The sequence below is a fragment of the Sapajus apella genome, unplaced genomic scaffold, assembly GCF_009761245.1.
Source record: "Sapajus apella isolate SASKATOON/1434 unplaced genomic scaffold, GSC_monkey_1.0 scaffold37, whole genome shotgun sequence".
Lineage (NCBI taxonomy): Eukaryota > Metazoa > Chordata > Mammalia > Primates > Cebidae > Sapajus > Sapajus apella.
Genome location: NW_022436977.1, coordinates 21,709,452 through 21,724,866, shown reverse-complemented (window position 1 = coordinate 21,724,866; position 15,415 = coordinate 21,709,452). Strand labels below are relative to the sequence as shown.

The following is a 15,415-nucleotide window of genomic DNA, read 5'->3' as shown; positions in this document are numbered from 1 at the left end:
GATCAAAGGGTGGGCACATGATTTTATATACTTTACTATTTATATATATAATTACATAAATTAATTATTATTTATTACAGTCATTTTTTTTTCTCTCCTCTCTCATTAAAATATAAGCCCATTAGGGCAGGGAATCTTTGTTTGATATGCTTGTCACATAGTAAGCCCTCAATAAATATTTCTTAAATGAGTAAATGGGTATGTTTTTAGTTTTTCTTTTTTTTTTTTTTTTTTTTTTTTTTGACAGAGTTTCGCTCTTGTTACCCAGGCTGGAGTGCAATGGCGCGATCTCGGCTCACCGCAACCTCCGCCTCCTGGGTTCAGGCAATTCTCCTGCCTCAGCCTCCTGAGTAGCTGGGATTACAGGCACGCGCCACCATGCCCAGCTAATTTTTTGTATTTTTTAGTAGAGACGGGGTTTCACCGTGTTGACCAGGATGGTCTCGATCTCTCGACCTCGTGATCCACCCGCCTCGGCCTCCCAAAGTGCTGGGATTACAGGTTTGAGCCACCGCGCCCGGCATGTTTTTAGTTTTTAATATACACTGTTAATTGTCTTTTAGAGAAGCTATGGCAATTTATACTGTAGTTCCCTCATATGTCATTTATCCTGGGTGTTAGTGTAAAATACAAAAAAAAAAAAAGATACACACTAACATGTTCAGAAGAAAACTGAAACCTTTCTTAATTTCACCTCCCAGAGATAGGTTTAGTGTATATTCTCACAGATTTAAAATGTGAAATCATTATTTTGTTTACTTTTATTACTTGTGTGATTTTTTCAAACATATTATTAATAAGCATTTGCATCTCATTATTACAAAATTTTAAAATAATTTGTTATTTTTTCTTTTGTGGATTTTAAACAGTCACCTAAATTAGGCTTTGGGAATTATGATATTCAAATGAATAACCTGAGTATGTTATTAAAATATAGATTCTGATTTAGTAAGTCTGAGAAGGGGCCTGAGATTCAGCATTCCTAACAGGTTTGAGTTGATTCCAATAATGGTCTGGGGATCGTACTTTCAGAAACAAGCACCTAGGTCATATGTCATTACTCTGAGTTAATCTCTATGTGAATGACTTCTTGAGAAAAAAGCAAAAGAAAACACAGTCTATGCTCACTCAGCCTGCAGTGTACTCTATACTGTTTTTTCATTCTTATACAACTTTAAAACAAAGTATGCTTCTCCCAGTACAATGAAAGTGGACTATTTTAATTTGATTGCTTAATATAACTGTATAAAATTACTTGGCTTCAATATCGGTCTAAGTGTCTAAATTCAGAAAGAGTAATGTTGAAGCAATTTATAATTTTCTTTATTGGTGGATCAGATGTTTGATTCCATCTCTTAAAGGCTCTATCTCTTAAAAAGAAAAAACTTAGGTCGGGTGTGTTGAGTCACGCCGGTAATCCCAGCACTTTGGGAGGCTGAGGCGGGCAGATCACGAGATCAGGAGTTGAGACCATCGTGGCCAACATGGTGAAACCCCATCTCTACTAAAAATACAAAAATTAGCTGAGCATGGTGGTGCACACCTGTAGCCCCAGCTACTCCAGAGGCTGAGGCAAGAAATCGCTTGGACCTGGGAGGTGGAGGTTACAGTGAGCTGAGATCATGCCACTGCACTCCAGCCTGGCAACAGAGGGAGACAAAGAAAAAGAAAAAACTTAAAGACTCCATCTCTTAAAAAAAATGATGTGTGGTTATTATTTTTGATAGGTTTATCTTTTAGTCTTCTTACTGAAAATATGAGTGATTTACATACCACAATTACAGTGTCAAAGTATTCTATATTAGGCTGTATATTTACTGTTACCAGTGAGTTTTATACTTTCAGATGATTTCTTTTCTTTCCTTTTTTTTTTGAGATGGGGTCTTGCTCTGTCGTCCAGGCTGGAGGGCAGTAGCACAATCATGGCTTACTGTACCCTTGACATCCCGGGGCCAAGCAGTCTTCTGCCTCAGTCTTCCAAGTAGCTGAGACTGCAGACACATGGCAATACGCCCAGCTAATTTTTAATTTTTTTCGTAGAGACTGGGTCTCACTTTGTTGCCTAGGCTGGTCTTGAACTCCTGGCTTCAAGCAATCTTCCTGCCTCGGCCTACCAAAATGTTGGGATTACAGGTGTGAACCACTGTGCCCAGCATTCTTATTGCTCATTAACATCCTTTCCTTTCAGATTGAAGAACTTCCTTTAGCATTTCTTTATAGGACAGGTCTGGTGTTGATGAAATCCCTCAGCTTTTGTTTGTTTGGGAGTCTTTACTTCTTCTTCACATTTGAAGGATATTTTTGCTGGATATAATATTCTAGGGTAATATTTTTTGCCTTTAGCATTTTGAATATGTCATGCCACTTTATCCTGGCCTTAAGATTTCCACTGAGAAATCTGCTGCCAGACATATTGGAGCTCCTTTGTATGTTGTTTCTTTTCTCCTGTTGCTTTTTTTTTTTTTTTTTTTTTTTTTTTTTTTGAGATGGAGTCTTCCTCAGTCTCCCATGCTGGAGTGCAGTGGTCCCATCTCGGCTCACTGCAACATCTGCCTCCCAGGTTGAAGCAATTCTTTTGCCTCAGCCTCATGAGTAGCTGGGATTATAGATGCGTGCCACCACACCCAGCTGAATTTTTGTGTGTGTGTATTTTCAGTAGAGACGAGGTTTAACTGTGTAGCCTGGATGGTCTTGATCTCCTGACCTCATGATCCACCCACCTTGGCCTCCCAAAGTGCTGTGATTACAGGCATGAGCCACCATGCCCAGCCTCTCTTGTTGCTTTTAAGAGCCCTTATCATTGACCTTTGGGAATTTGATTAATAAATGCCTTGAGATAGTCTTATGTGAGTTAAACTTCTTGGTGTTCTATGACCTTCTTGTACCTGAATAGTGATATATTTCTTTAGGTTAAAAAAGTTTTCTATTATTATTTTTTGAATAAACTTCCTACCCTGATCTCTCTCTGTACCTCCTCTTTAAGGCCAATAACTCTTAGATTTGCCCTGTTGAGGCTGTTTTCTAGATCTTGTAGGTGTGTGTCATTCTTTTTTTTTTTTTTTTCATTTTTTCTCCTCTGTGTATTTTCATATAGATGGTCTTTTTTTTTTTTTTTTTTTTAAAGATGGGGTTTCTCCATGATGGCCGGGCTGGTCTTGAACTCCTGACCTCAGGTGATCCACCCACCTCGGCCTCCCAAAGTGCTAGGATTACAGGCATGAGCCACCGCGCCTGGCTATGGTCTTTAAGCTTACTAATTCTTTCTTCTACTTAATCAGTTCTGCCCTTGAGAAACGCTAATGCATTTTTCGGTTTGTCAATTTTATCTTTCAGCTTCAGAATTTCTGCTTTGTTTTTTAAAATATTGTAATGTCTTCAGTAAATTTCTGTGACGGGAATCTGAATTCCTTTTCTGTGTTTTCATGAAGTTCATTGAACTTCCTCAAAACAGCTATTTTGAATTCTCTTTCTGAAAGTTCACATATCTCTGTCACTCCAGCAATGGTCACTGGTGCCTTATTTAGTTCATTTGGTGAGGTCATGTTTTCCTGGCTTGTGGATGTTTGTCAATGTCTGGGCCTTGAAGAGTTAGACATTTATTCTAATCTTTGTAGTCTAGGCTTGTTTGTACTCATCTTTCTTGAGGAGGCTTTCCAGGTATTCAAAGGCAATTGAGGGTTGTGATCGAAGTCCTTCGTCATTGTAGCCATATCTGTAGTAGGGGGCGCCCCAAGCCCAGTAATGCTGCAACTCTTGCAGACTTATGTGGCCTTGGTGGGCTTGGGTAAGAACTGGGAGAATTCTCTGGATCACCAGGCAGAGTCTTTTGTTTTCTTCCCTCACTTTTCCCCAAGCAGAAGGAGCCTCTCTCTCTCTTTGCTGGCCTGCCTAGATATGTGAGAGAGGTGACCACAGTTGGTACTGCTCTGGGTGACACCTAAATTCAGCATGGTACTGGGTCTTGTCCAAGGTCTGTGGTGACTACTGCCTAGCTACTGCTGATGTTTATTCAAGGCCCAAGGGCTCTTTGGTCAGCAGATGGTGAATCTTGCCAGGACATGGTCTTTCTGTTCAACACAGCAGGTTCACATCTGGCCCAGGCTGGGTCTAGAAATGCCATCCAGGAGTGAGAGCCTGGATTCAGAGGCTTCAGGAATCTGCTTGGTACTTTATTTTACTGTGACTGAGCTGGTATCCAGGTGGCAAAACAAAGTCCTCTTTACTTTTCTCTCTTCTTTCCATAAGAGGAAGGAGTCTCTCCTGGAGCTGCACCACCTGGAGAGTTGGGGGACAGGGGATACAAGTACTCCCTTGGCCACCACAGCTGGTGTCTCACTGGGTGGTGTGCACTCCATTTCCGCTGCCTCTGCGCCCAGCACAGTACCCAGATTTGCCCAAGGACTACAGTCCTTGTGGCTTGACTGCCTTTCAAGTTTATTCAGGACCCCAGGGCACCTCTTTAGTCAGCTGGTGCTGGAACTAGCTGGAACTCAGGTTCCTACCACTGGGGCAGAGGATTCCCTTTGGCATGGGTCAGCTTAAATGTCCCTCTGTGGGTGCTGGCAGAATTCTGCCCTGTGTTGTGTTCCCCTGTGACAGGGCAGCACTGAGTTCCAACGCAGAGTCCTACAGTCATTTGGCCCTCTCCCAGAAGTACAGAAATTCTCTCTGCCACAGAATGGGGGAGGGATGGTGTAGGCAATGAAGTACTGTGTTTTCTACCCTTTTTAGTGCCTCTTTCCTTGATATGATGTTAAAACCAGGTACTGTGATCACTCATCTGATTTTTGATTCTTATAAAAGTGCTTTCTTGCAGGGATAGCTACTTAATTTGGTGTTCTGTGGGGAAAGGGGTAGATAATTACTGGAGGGTTCTCTTTGGCCATCTTGCTCTACCTTCTCCAAAAGGGGCTTGTTATGAATAACAACAGGTATTCTTTTTACTTTATCACTCTAGAGCTGTTTCAGGAGCCAGAGATAAAAACAAAATGTTATAACAATATGCTCCTATTACTGTTATCACTTACACAATTACAAGGATTTTAAGAGCTCTGACCAGTAGGGACAAAGACCAAAATATGTATTTCTTACATCACTGTATCAGATACCATTTCCATTTTTGTTAATAAAGCCACTTTAAAAATCTTAACTGAAAGTGTACCCATGTGTCTATTTCACATTAACATCTATTTCCCTGCAGGCCCGGGTCCTTTTTGCACTGATTGTGCTGATCCAGCTCATCATTCTCATTACCTTTAGATATCGAGGATACCCAGAGCTTAAAGGTTAGTTTTGGTTCCTTTTATTCCTATAAGTCTTGTTCATGGAAAAACCAAACTCTTTAAAATGTTTTAAAGGGGTTTATTCTGAGCCAACATGAATAACCATGGCCCAGGGGAAACACAAACCCAAAAAGCCTTGAGTGAATGGTCCTGAGGCAGTTGGATTACAGTTGGGTTTTACACATTTTATGGGAGCAGGAGTTACAGGAAAAGACATAAATCAATATATGGAAGGTATGCATAGCTTCAGGCTCAAAAGTTGGGATGTCTTGAAGTGGAGGCTTACAGGTTATAAGGGGATTCAGAGATCCTTTAATTTGCAATTGGTTAAAGGAGTGAGGCTCTGCCTAAAACTTTTCAGCAGAAAGGAATGTTTACATTAAGATAAGGATGCTATGTCAGCCACAATATAGGGGTGAAAAATGACCTGTTTAGCAAGATTGATGTCCTGCAGTCATTAGATCTTGTTTATAATTTGGTATCTTATTGCGACCGAGTCTATTTTGTCAGTCTTACGATCTCTATTTTAACACTAATGATGGCCTGTTGTTGTGCCCAAACTCTAAAAAGGAGAGAGTATGATGAGGTGTGTCTAACCTCCCTTTTCATCGTGACTGAGAACTTAATATTTAAGGTTTCTTTTGGGTACCTTGACCAAGAGAGGGTCTCTTCAGTCAGTGGGGAGCTTAGGGTTTTATTTTATTTTTTTTATTTTTATTTTTTTTGAGATGGAGTTTCGCTCTTGTTACCCAGGCTGGAGTGCAATGGCGCGATCTCGGCTCACCGCAACCTCCACCTCCTGGGTTCAGGCAATTCTCCTGCCTCAGCCTCCTGAGTAGCTGGGACTACAGGCACGCGCCACCATGCCCAGCTAATTTTTTGTAGTTTTAGTAGAGACGGGGTTTCACCATGTTGACCAGGATGGTCTTGATCTCTTGACCTCGTGATCCACCCGCCTCGGCCTCCCAAAGTGCTGGGATTACAGGCTTGAGCCACCGCGCCCGGCCTTAGGGTTTTATTTTTATTTATAAGCTTTATTTTAAGGTATCACATAAGATCTCTATTACCAATTGATAAATAGTAATATAGATTGTCTTTGCATGAACTCTGTGAGGTGCATCCTTCAAACTATGAAACTTTTCCAACAACTCTTTCCTTGGAAAAAAAATTCAGACTTTTGCTGCTATATGGCAGTAAAACAAAACTCAAGCAAAATGGGAGAGAATTTCACAGTATAGCACAAGATAACCAACTTTTACTACAAGTAGGTATTTAATGTAATTTTCACATATAAAATACTTTTAAATAGAAAAGAACCTATTCAAATAAAGATAAAACGCTAAACAAAGCTTGACAAAACTTAAATAGTGCATATATAAATTTTGAATTGTGTATACAGCAGAGGCTATAGAAAAGCTGTAAAGAAGGTGACTTTGTCTGTGGTGCCACTGTCAACCAAAAAAAATAAGACATCAGAGAAAAATATTTCCTGATACGAAGAGTTTATTTGGGAGTAAGCAAAAAGGATTATAATCTGGGAAGTACAATACGGCAAGGCAAAGGTGCATTTGAAGAGGGGACAGTAGAAAAAAGTTTTATTGGCAGAAAGGAGAAGTTCACATAAGCTGCTTAAAACTTTGCGTCAACAGCTTAGAGTTCACTGGTTCCAGAAGCTCAAAGCTAGAATTGGCATCAGTTTATTGGTGGAGATATTATTAACAAGTGTTCTTTTGAGGGTTTTTTATCTGAATTACTGCAGCATTAAAGAGGAAATTTTGTGTGGGATTATTTTAGAAAGTCTCTGAGATAGTCCTTAACTTACACATGCAAGCATGAATGCTTCTTCATACTTTCCGAGCTCTAATTTGGGTCTTTCAAGAGTGATTTTATCCTGATATCTGCAACTTTCACATTTCCCCCTTTTGATCAAGATCTTTCTCCAAAAGCATCACTGATCATTCAGCTTGTAATCAGGTTTTAAGTGTCCCTTTGCACAAACATCCACCGGTCCCCGTTATTTAGTCTTGTTCCACATCAGGGGGAGGTGTTTATTAGCTGGATGACAGTGTCAAGACCTTTTTAGTTGCATGAGAAGCCCTCAGGCTTAGTCTATGTGAATTTCATCATTAAGGTTGATTCTGTTTCATAGGCATTGGCTATTATTTCAATACACTGGACCAACATCACTTAGGATGTTGCCTTCTGCACAGATTTGACAGACAACAGGTACACATTTGTTTAATGGATAATACAAAGTAAAACTAATCGAGGTATGACAAAGCTAGTTTGTGCAGTGATTCCAAAGTAAGAGCAAGCCTACAGGCAATCAACAAAACAAATCAAAAGACCATGGAAGGCCAAGTGCAGTGGCTCACACCTATAATCACAGCACTTTGGGAGGCCAAGGCGGGTGGATCACCTGAGGTTAGAAGTTCAAGACCAGCTTGCCAACATGGTGAAACCCATCTCTATTAAAAATACAAAATTAGCTGGGCATGGTGGCATGCATCTATAATCCCAGCTACTTGGGAGGATAAGGCAGGAGAATTGCTTGAACCTGGGAGGCAGACGTTGCAGTGAGCCAAGATCACACCACTGCACTCCAGCCTGGGCAACAGAGTGAGACTCTGTCTCAAAAATATTAATAAATAAAAATTTAAAAATAAAAAGTAAATTAAAAAAAAAGACCATGGGAGAACTACCTATTGGAGCCATTGAGTAGCAATTTTGTCACTTGTTTGAATTAAGGCAGAGAGTGCCAACTCTATAAAAGCAACTAGCAGTACAATTTAAACCAAAAGTTGTTAGGGATATTGCCTATATATCACTCACTAAGTAGAATAAAGGATTTCTTAGGTCAGGTTTTGTCAAGTTACCCATGACAGCTACTGATTGTGAAATTTTATTATAGTATTATCCTGTCAAGTGAAAAAGGTAGGCATTATGAAGGGTAAAAATCTTCTGTGGTATGGAGTCTTGTTCCAATGGTCTTGGGAAAAGCTGTTTACAGTGTGTAGGTGGCAGTTTTGTAGTTTGGATGTCTTTGATTATGGCATCTGGCATTTTGGTGAACTCTCAGTATGGCCCACACATCTGACAAAAAATTTGTTCCTTAAAATTTATTTAGTTTCAGCTTTTAGGGCTTTAGGAACAGACCACTTCCTGTTTGTAGTAATTTTCTGGAAGAAAGTTGGATTGGAGGAACCTAGAAGAATTTAAGACTCAATCTAATAAATAGGTGAATAATAAAAACGCAAAAACAGTACACAGGACTATAATCTAATAACAGGTATAGTCATTCAATTTTTACCAAAGATAATGAGAATGAGACTAATTTGTAAAATAAGGTTAGTGTCATCAATTTTTGTTGATTGTTATTATTATTACTATTTTTTGAGACAGAGTCTTGCTCTGTCACCAGGCTGGAGTGCAGTGGTGTGATCTCAGCTCACTGCAACTGCTGCCTCCCAGTTCAAGCAATTCTCCTGCCTCAGCCTCCCAAGTAGCTGGGACTAGAGGTGCCTGCCACCATGCCGGGCTAATTTTTGTATTTTTAGTAGAGATGGGTTTCACCATGTTGGCCAGGATGGTCTCAATCTCTAGACCTCATGATCCACCCACCTTGGCCTCCCGAAGTGCTGGGATTATAGGCATGAGCCACTGTGGTCTGATTATTTACATAATTACAGCAAAGATAGCAACCGGCCATATAGGAATCTCAGATTTAAAATCCTGTTTAGATAACCTGGAAGTGAAACCTATAGTCTTTTCTCACAATTAATTCTATACTCCATTAGACAGCCACTTTGCTTTATATAACCACTTCAAATGGATATACATTTTCTCCCTAATCAGATAGGTTCCACAAGGCAGGAACTCTTTTTATTTTATTTTTTTTTTTCTGTGACAGAGTTTTGCTCTTGTTACCCAGGCTGGAGTGCAATGGCGCAATCTCGGCTCACCACAACCTCCGCCTCTTGGGTTCAAGCAATTCTCCTGCCTCAGCCTCCCAAGTAGCTGGGACTACAAATGTGCACCACCACACCCAGCTAATTTTTGAATTTTTTTTTTAGTAGAAACAGGGTTTCACCATGTGGGCCATGCTGGTCTCAAACTCCTGACCTCAGGTGATCCACCCACCCTGACTCCCAAAGTGCTGGGATTATAGGCATGAGCCACTGTGCCCATCTTCAATGCAGGAACTCCTGCTTCCTAATTCTCTTCTGTTTCCCACAGCATCCAGCACTGAACTTGTGCAAAATGGACAATAAATACTTGTTGAATCAAATTTCCCTTATCCCTTCTTAATTTGAATGAAATCCCTGGGATCAAGGACTGATGATAGAGAAGGGAGTATTGTAATAATGATTAAACAGTAACATGATTAAATGAATAGTTACAGTACACATTCTACTGAATGTTTTTCTGCTTATATTTATTTTTAAAAATTCTATGAAAAAGTTCAAGAAGCATTATTATACATGTGTATTTTCCTGAACATAATGTAAATTAATAAATATTTGAGGTCCCCAGCCTCTTATATGGGGCTATTCATATCTTTATATAGTTATTTAAATTTGAAACATATTTTGACCTACATTGTTTCTCTTAATCCTTACAACAATCCTGTCAGGTAGGTGCTATTGACCCTATTTTAAAGATAAGAAAACAAAGGTTTGGGGAGATTATGTAAATTGCCCAGGGTTTCATAGCTAATAAGAGATGAGAGACTGCAGACCCAAGGCTTCTGACCCCAGGTCAGTTCTTTCCTCTAAACAAGACTTTTAAACTTTTGTTGTATGTTAGAATCCTCTGGGGGAACTTCTAAAATTTCAGTAGCTACAATTTTCTATACCAATTATATCAGAATCTCTAGGGTGGGACCTAAGCATCAGAATTTTTTAAATCTCCCCAGTTGATTCCAATATGCAGTCAAGACTGAGAAGCACGGCTCTGTCTAAAGCAATATATCTCAATCCTGACTGTTTAGAATCACTGGGTTACTGCCTAAGGTCTCCCTCTACCCCAGGCAAATTAAATCAGAATCTCTGGTGGGTGAGATCCAAGTATGAGTATTTTCTAAAAGTTCCCCTAGGTTATTCTAATGTGCACCCAAAATAGAGAATAATTGCTTAAAATTTAAAGAATAGCTGCCTCTAAGGCTAAAGGATTTTTTAAAATAATAAATAATTTTTGCTCTAGCTGGATATGTAGCCTAATACTTTGAGAAGTACAGACTAGAACAAAAAAGAAGCTGAGAGAGTAACACAAAATAAGAAAGGTCATGTATTATCAGGCTTTGCATAAAATTAACTGTTAGGCTGAGCAAGGTTATAAGTATAAATGAATGTGCTGGTCTTTTAGCAAAGACATAACTTATTTAACTTACATCAGACTGTCTTTAATTGTGACTAGTCCTTTAAATATTTTTCACCAGTAGTGTTGCTCAGTGTGTACTGAGCTTCCTTTCATAGTCCTCAGCTGACTGGTTTATGATCAGCCACATGCATGGGTGACATGGCTGGCTGGGGCTTAGGATCTGTGGTACCATAGACTGTGGCCACAGAATGGAGCTTCTCTGGGTCAAGCACTTACTCTTGGGCTTTTTGACACTATTTTAAAAGCATGTGAATTTGGAGAGTTTGGGGAGGCCTTTCAATTGGTGTAAGAGGTTAGCTGTGAGTTAAGAACTGTATAATGTACAGGAAAGGACTATTCGGACAGATACTCATATTTATGATTAGAATGAAGATATTTTGATATTTCTTTAATTTGCTTTTGAAATATTTTGATATACCTTTTTGAAGTTTGTACATTTGGACGCTAAATTCCATATAAAACAGAGACTTGATCATCCTTTGAACAAACCTGTCTTTTAAACCTATATAAAGATAAAATAGTGTGGTGCTGTGGTAGATGTGTCCTTTGTTTTCAGTTATTTTATATCTATATATGTATATGTACATATACATGTACATATATATATATGAGTTCGATATATTGTGATATATATAAATATAACAATTATGTATGTTATGATATAAATAAAATGTCTCACAACTACACCATGTCTTTGAATTCCCTGCCTTCTGCAATTGTAAGTGAACCATCTCACCAGGATTCCTGCCAAATTCTGAATTTAAAGTGGTGTCATCTGTATAGTTACCATCTAACAAAGGATTTGCTGAGTATATGGTAGACAGCCCATGAAAGTCTTCTAGAAAATATCATAAAGAAACTGAAGTTTGCATGTGTTCACTGAATTTTTCAACTTTATGTTTTTTAGAACCTTCAGGGCTTATAAATCTGACCTCATTTTCTCTTCATGTCTTGAGCAAAATAAACATCTTCTACTATTCTGTGTTGTTTTTGACCCTATATACAGTGCTGGGTAAGTAAATATTGTGGGGAATTTTGCCAAAGAATATATTAACAATTTTGATAATAGATTTAGACTCTTGAGGGTATAACAAATGGCTCATGGATTCTTCATAAATCATTTTCTGGGACATGGTTTTGGAAAATAAAGCTCTTTCCTAACATGTTTAAAGAACATTTAGTTAACACCAAGTTAACTGAAGGGCGCTGAAAAGACTGCTACAGAATTAGTATTTGTGTAGAAACCTAACAGAAGCTTAAATGCCACCTCCTCAGAGCAACCTTCTTTGGGTGTCTTAAAGTTTTAGTCTGTATCTCATCACATGTTTTATTTCCATCATTACCCTTATCAGAATTTACACTTATCTTCTGTGTTTATTGTCTATTTCCTCATGAAAATATTCACTGGTAGATGGGTACGGTGTCTCACGCCTATAGTTTCAGCTACTTGGGGGCTGAAATGAGAGGACTGTTTGAGCCCAGGAGGTTAAGTCCAGCCTGGGCAACATAGCAAGACTCCATCTCAAAAAAGAAAGGATATGGATATGTCCATTGGTGTTTTGTCTATTTTGCTTAGTATATAGTTCATTGAATATTTACTAATGTGTGGCTCTCAAAAACTCAGCTGCAAAAAGAGAGAAACTGAGATGAGCAATAGTTCAGGCATATCTGCACTCTTCTGTTGTATTATTATATCCAGTACAATCATGTGGGATGTGATAACATTTCAGTCAACAAGGGACCACATATACAGTGGTGGTCCCATAAGACTATAGTGGAGCTGGAGATATATAGTAGGTTATACCATGTAGCTTTGTGTATGATATATAAGGACAAAATTGCCTAAGGAAACATCTCTCAGAATGCATCCCCATGGTTAAGTGATGCATGACTATACTTATAAAGTCACTTAGCCACACTTACAGAAGCAGAAATCACCACGAGTCTCTTTTAGGCTTTTGTGCTCATGTTCCTTAGTGACTAAAAGTCAATTAGGAGTACATTAGCCTATTTGTTGCCTAGTCTTAGTCTATATTTTACACTTTTATCCTCCCTTTGCACTTTGCTCATTAGTAACTCCCATGAGAGAACAAATGAAAATATAACACTTTGCAATTCTGTGTAAGTTATGGCACATCACCTTTGGAGGTAAGTTCTCTTGTTACAAGATAGGTTGAAGCTGTTTTTGATGCTTGTCTTACACTATAAGGCAATGCAAGTAATTTTGTTCCTGGGCTGTAAAACAAAACAAAACAAAATACATTAATAGGGAAGAACTGTTTCATTCAAAAAGTTGAAACCTGAAGGGAAAGCACCTTTTTAGATTCATGTGTCTTTAATGCAGATATAAAGTATATCTGAGAAAATTGCCTCTGACTGAACCCTAAAGCTGAACCCTATTCTTGCCAGCAAATGATGGTATTTGCCCTTTTTTTTTTTTTTTCTGAGATGTAGTCTCACTTTGTTGCCCAGGCTGGAGTGCAGTGGTGCCATCTCAGCTCACTGCAGCCTCTGCCTCCTGGGTTCAAGCGATTCTTCCACCTCAGCCTCCGAGTAGCTGGGATTACAGATGTGTGCCACCAGACCTGACTAATTTTTGTATTTTTAGTAGAGACAGGATTTCACCATGTCGGCCAGGCTAGTCTTGAACTCCTAACCTCAGGTGATCCATCTGCCTTAGCCTCCCAAAGTGCTGGGATTACAGGTGTGAGCCACCTTGCCTGGACTGGCGTTTGCATTTTGAGAAGGGAAGTCTAACTATCCCTTATCACTCTTGACAAACACTTGACATTCTTACAGAAACCAGCACACTTACAAGACAAAATGATAATAATAATAATAATAATACCTCGAAACCCACACACTGAGAAGGGGGCAATAAATAACAATAGAGAGAAGAGAAAAGTCAGCAGGGCATTTTAGAAGAAAAAAAATGAAGCAAGTTAAACTTTCTACATGGTAACCATGATTATGTAGTTGATACACAAAGTAATGACTGGCCCCTCAAGAAGAGGTTAAAATATATTCATATGTTAATGAGTGCAATTTAGAAAGATTTCTTTCAAAAAGGAGTTGAAGTTCTATTGCTTTAAGGAATAAATCACAATCATCTGGAAATTTAACTTCTGTGGAATACCTCTTTGCCTCTTAAAGGAAATGTTAATGTATTATATTGAGGTGATTATTGCAACAGAATCTTCAAAAATATGACTATGCTTTTATTTGTTTCTAGAATCTATATGACACATATCTGTTCCAGATATAGTATCTACTAAGACAATTTCATAATCCAAAAAATGTGGAGTAAAGGAGCAAATAGTTGGTTAGCAAGGATATCAAGTAAAACATATAGACTAGCAAAGAGGAAAGGCTATGAAATAAAATGTTTATAGATGGCTAGTCTCATATATCTGCATTATTCCTATAAATGCATCTCATGATATATGTAATCAGAGTTATAGTTATTTAATCTTCTCCCTTTTTGTCCATTGCCTCTTTTAGGTCCATGGTTTTTTGGTGAAATCACTGATGGCAAATTGGGTTGCTGCTTTTCCTTTGGGTTGTTTATTAATGGACATTTCCTACAAGGCAGCCTAACATTTATAATTGGAATTCTCCAGGTAAGAAGTAGAAATGCAATTTAAGAACATCTTGTCCTTGTTGTACTAATTGCATAACAATTATGAATTAAATCCAAAATCCAAAATTAAGTACCATAGATCATCTTTCCTACTTTACTTGCAGCGCAGTCTTTAATAAAAGCTTCATTTGCTGTTAAAGTGCTTCCTAAACTCCTTCCACCACTCTCATGTAAACATCTAAAATACATTTTTTTTCCTCCAAGATGGCATCTTGCTCAGTTGCCTAAGCTGGAGTGCAGTGGTGCAGTCTTGGCTCACTACAGCCTCCGCCTCGTGGATTCCAGTGATTCTCCTGCCTCAGCCTTTCGAGCAGCTGGGATTACAGGCATGCACCACCATGCCTAGCTAATTTTTGTATTTTTAGTAGAGACGAGTTTCACCATGTTGGCCAGGCTGGTCTCGAACTCCTGACCGCAGGTGATCCACCCGCCTTGGCCTCCCAAAGTGCTAGAATTACAGGCATGAGCCACTGTGCCCAGCTTAAAATACATTTTTCTATGAAGGGTTTATAAGAGGTGAAAGAAGTTTTGTTGATTTTGTTTCATTGTGTTTTTCTCATTGACAAAAAATGAAATAAGGGATTTATGGTAGAAAAAATTTTAGATTTCTGAGTAAACCAAAACTGATTATGATGATGAATAAGGAAAATGTTTTAGAGGGGAAAAAATAAAAAATAGACACATAAAAAAATGAGTCAGTTATTTGGTGGAAATTGCACTATGCAAAAACCAGACTTGGGCTTTCCTAGCAATGTACTTGTTTAGGAACAGACTGATGTGTTAGGTTTACATTTGATTCCTTTAAAACAAACACACAAAGAACCTGTCCCATAGGAAAACTCTGTAAACAGACTTGAAAAGTATTTATCTAACAATTTCTTTATTTTACTCACCTAACAGAGTTAGTGGACCAAAATTTGAAGTTTTGGAAGAGATCCAAAAACATTCAAAATAGGTCATGACCTTCTAACAGGGCAGTAAAACATGATCCAGCAGGATTAGAGCCAGCCAAGTAGGAAAGACCTCTGCCTAGCAAACACTGACCCAAGTCCAGAATATTCTCTGCATAGCAGCATTATATTTGTGAATAGGTCCTGGGTTCGTTTCATTTTCT

At 38.7% G+C, this 15,415-nt stretch overlaps 1 protein-coding gene across 10 annotated transcripts in view; it reads left to right on the top strand.

Moving 5' to 3' along the window:
* TMEM62 (transmembrane protein 62) overlaps nt 1–15,415 on the top strand; it is a 49,920-nt gene that overhangs the window by 31,764 nt on the left and 2,741 nt on the right. For 8 of the 10 annotated variants that reach the window (XM_032297723.1, XM_032297726.1, XM_032297725.1 and 5 more), the window contains 3 exons: nt 5,201–5,285; nt 11,569–11,673; nt 14,163–14,281. In XM_032297723.1, coding sequence (XP_032153614.1) covers nt 5,201–5,285; nt 11,569–11,673; nt 14,163–14,281 — 309 coding nt within the window. The remainder of the gene's footprint in view (nt 1–5,200; nt 5,286–11,568; nt 11,674–14,162; nt 14,282–15,415) is intronic. The other 2 variants (XM_032297724.1, XM_032297730.1) reach the window with 1 other exon arrangement.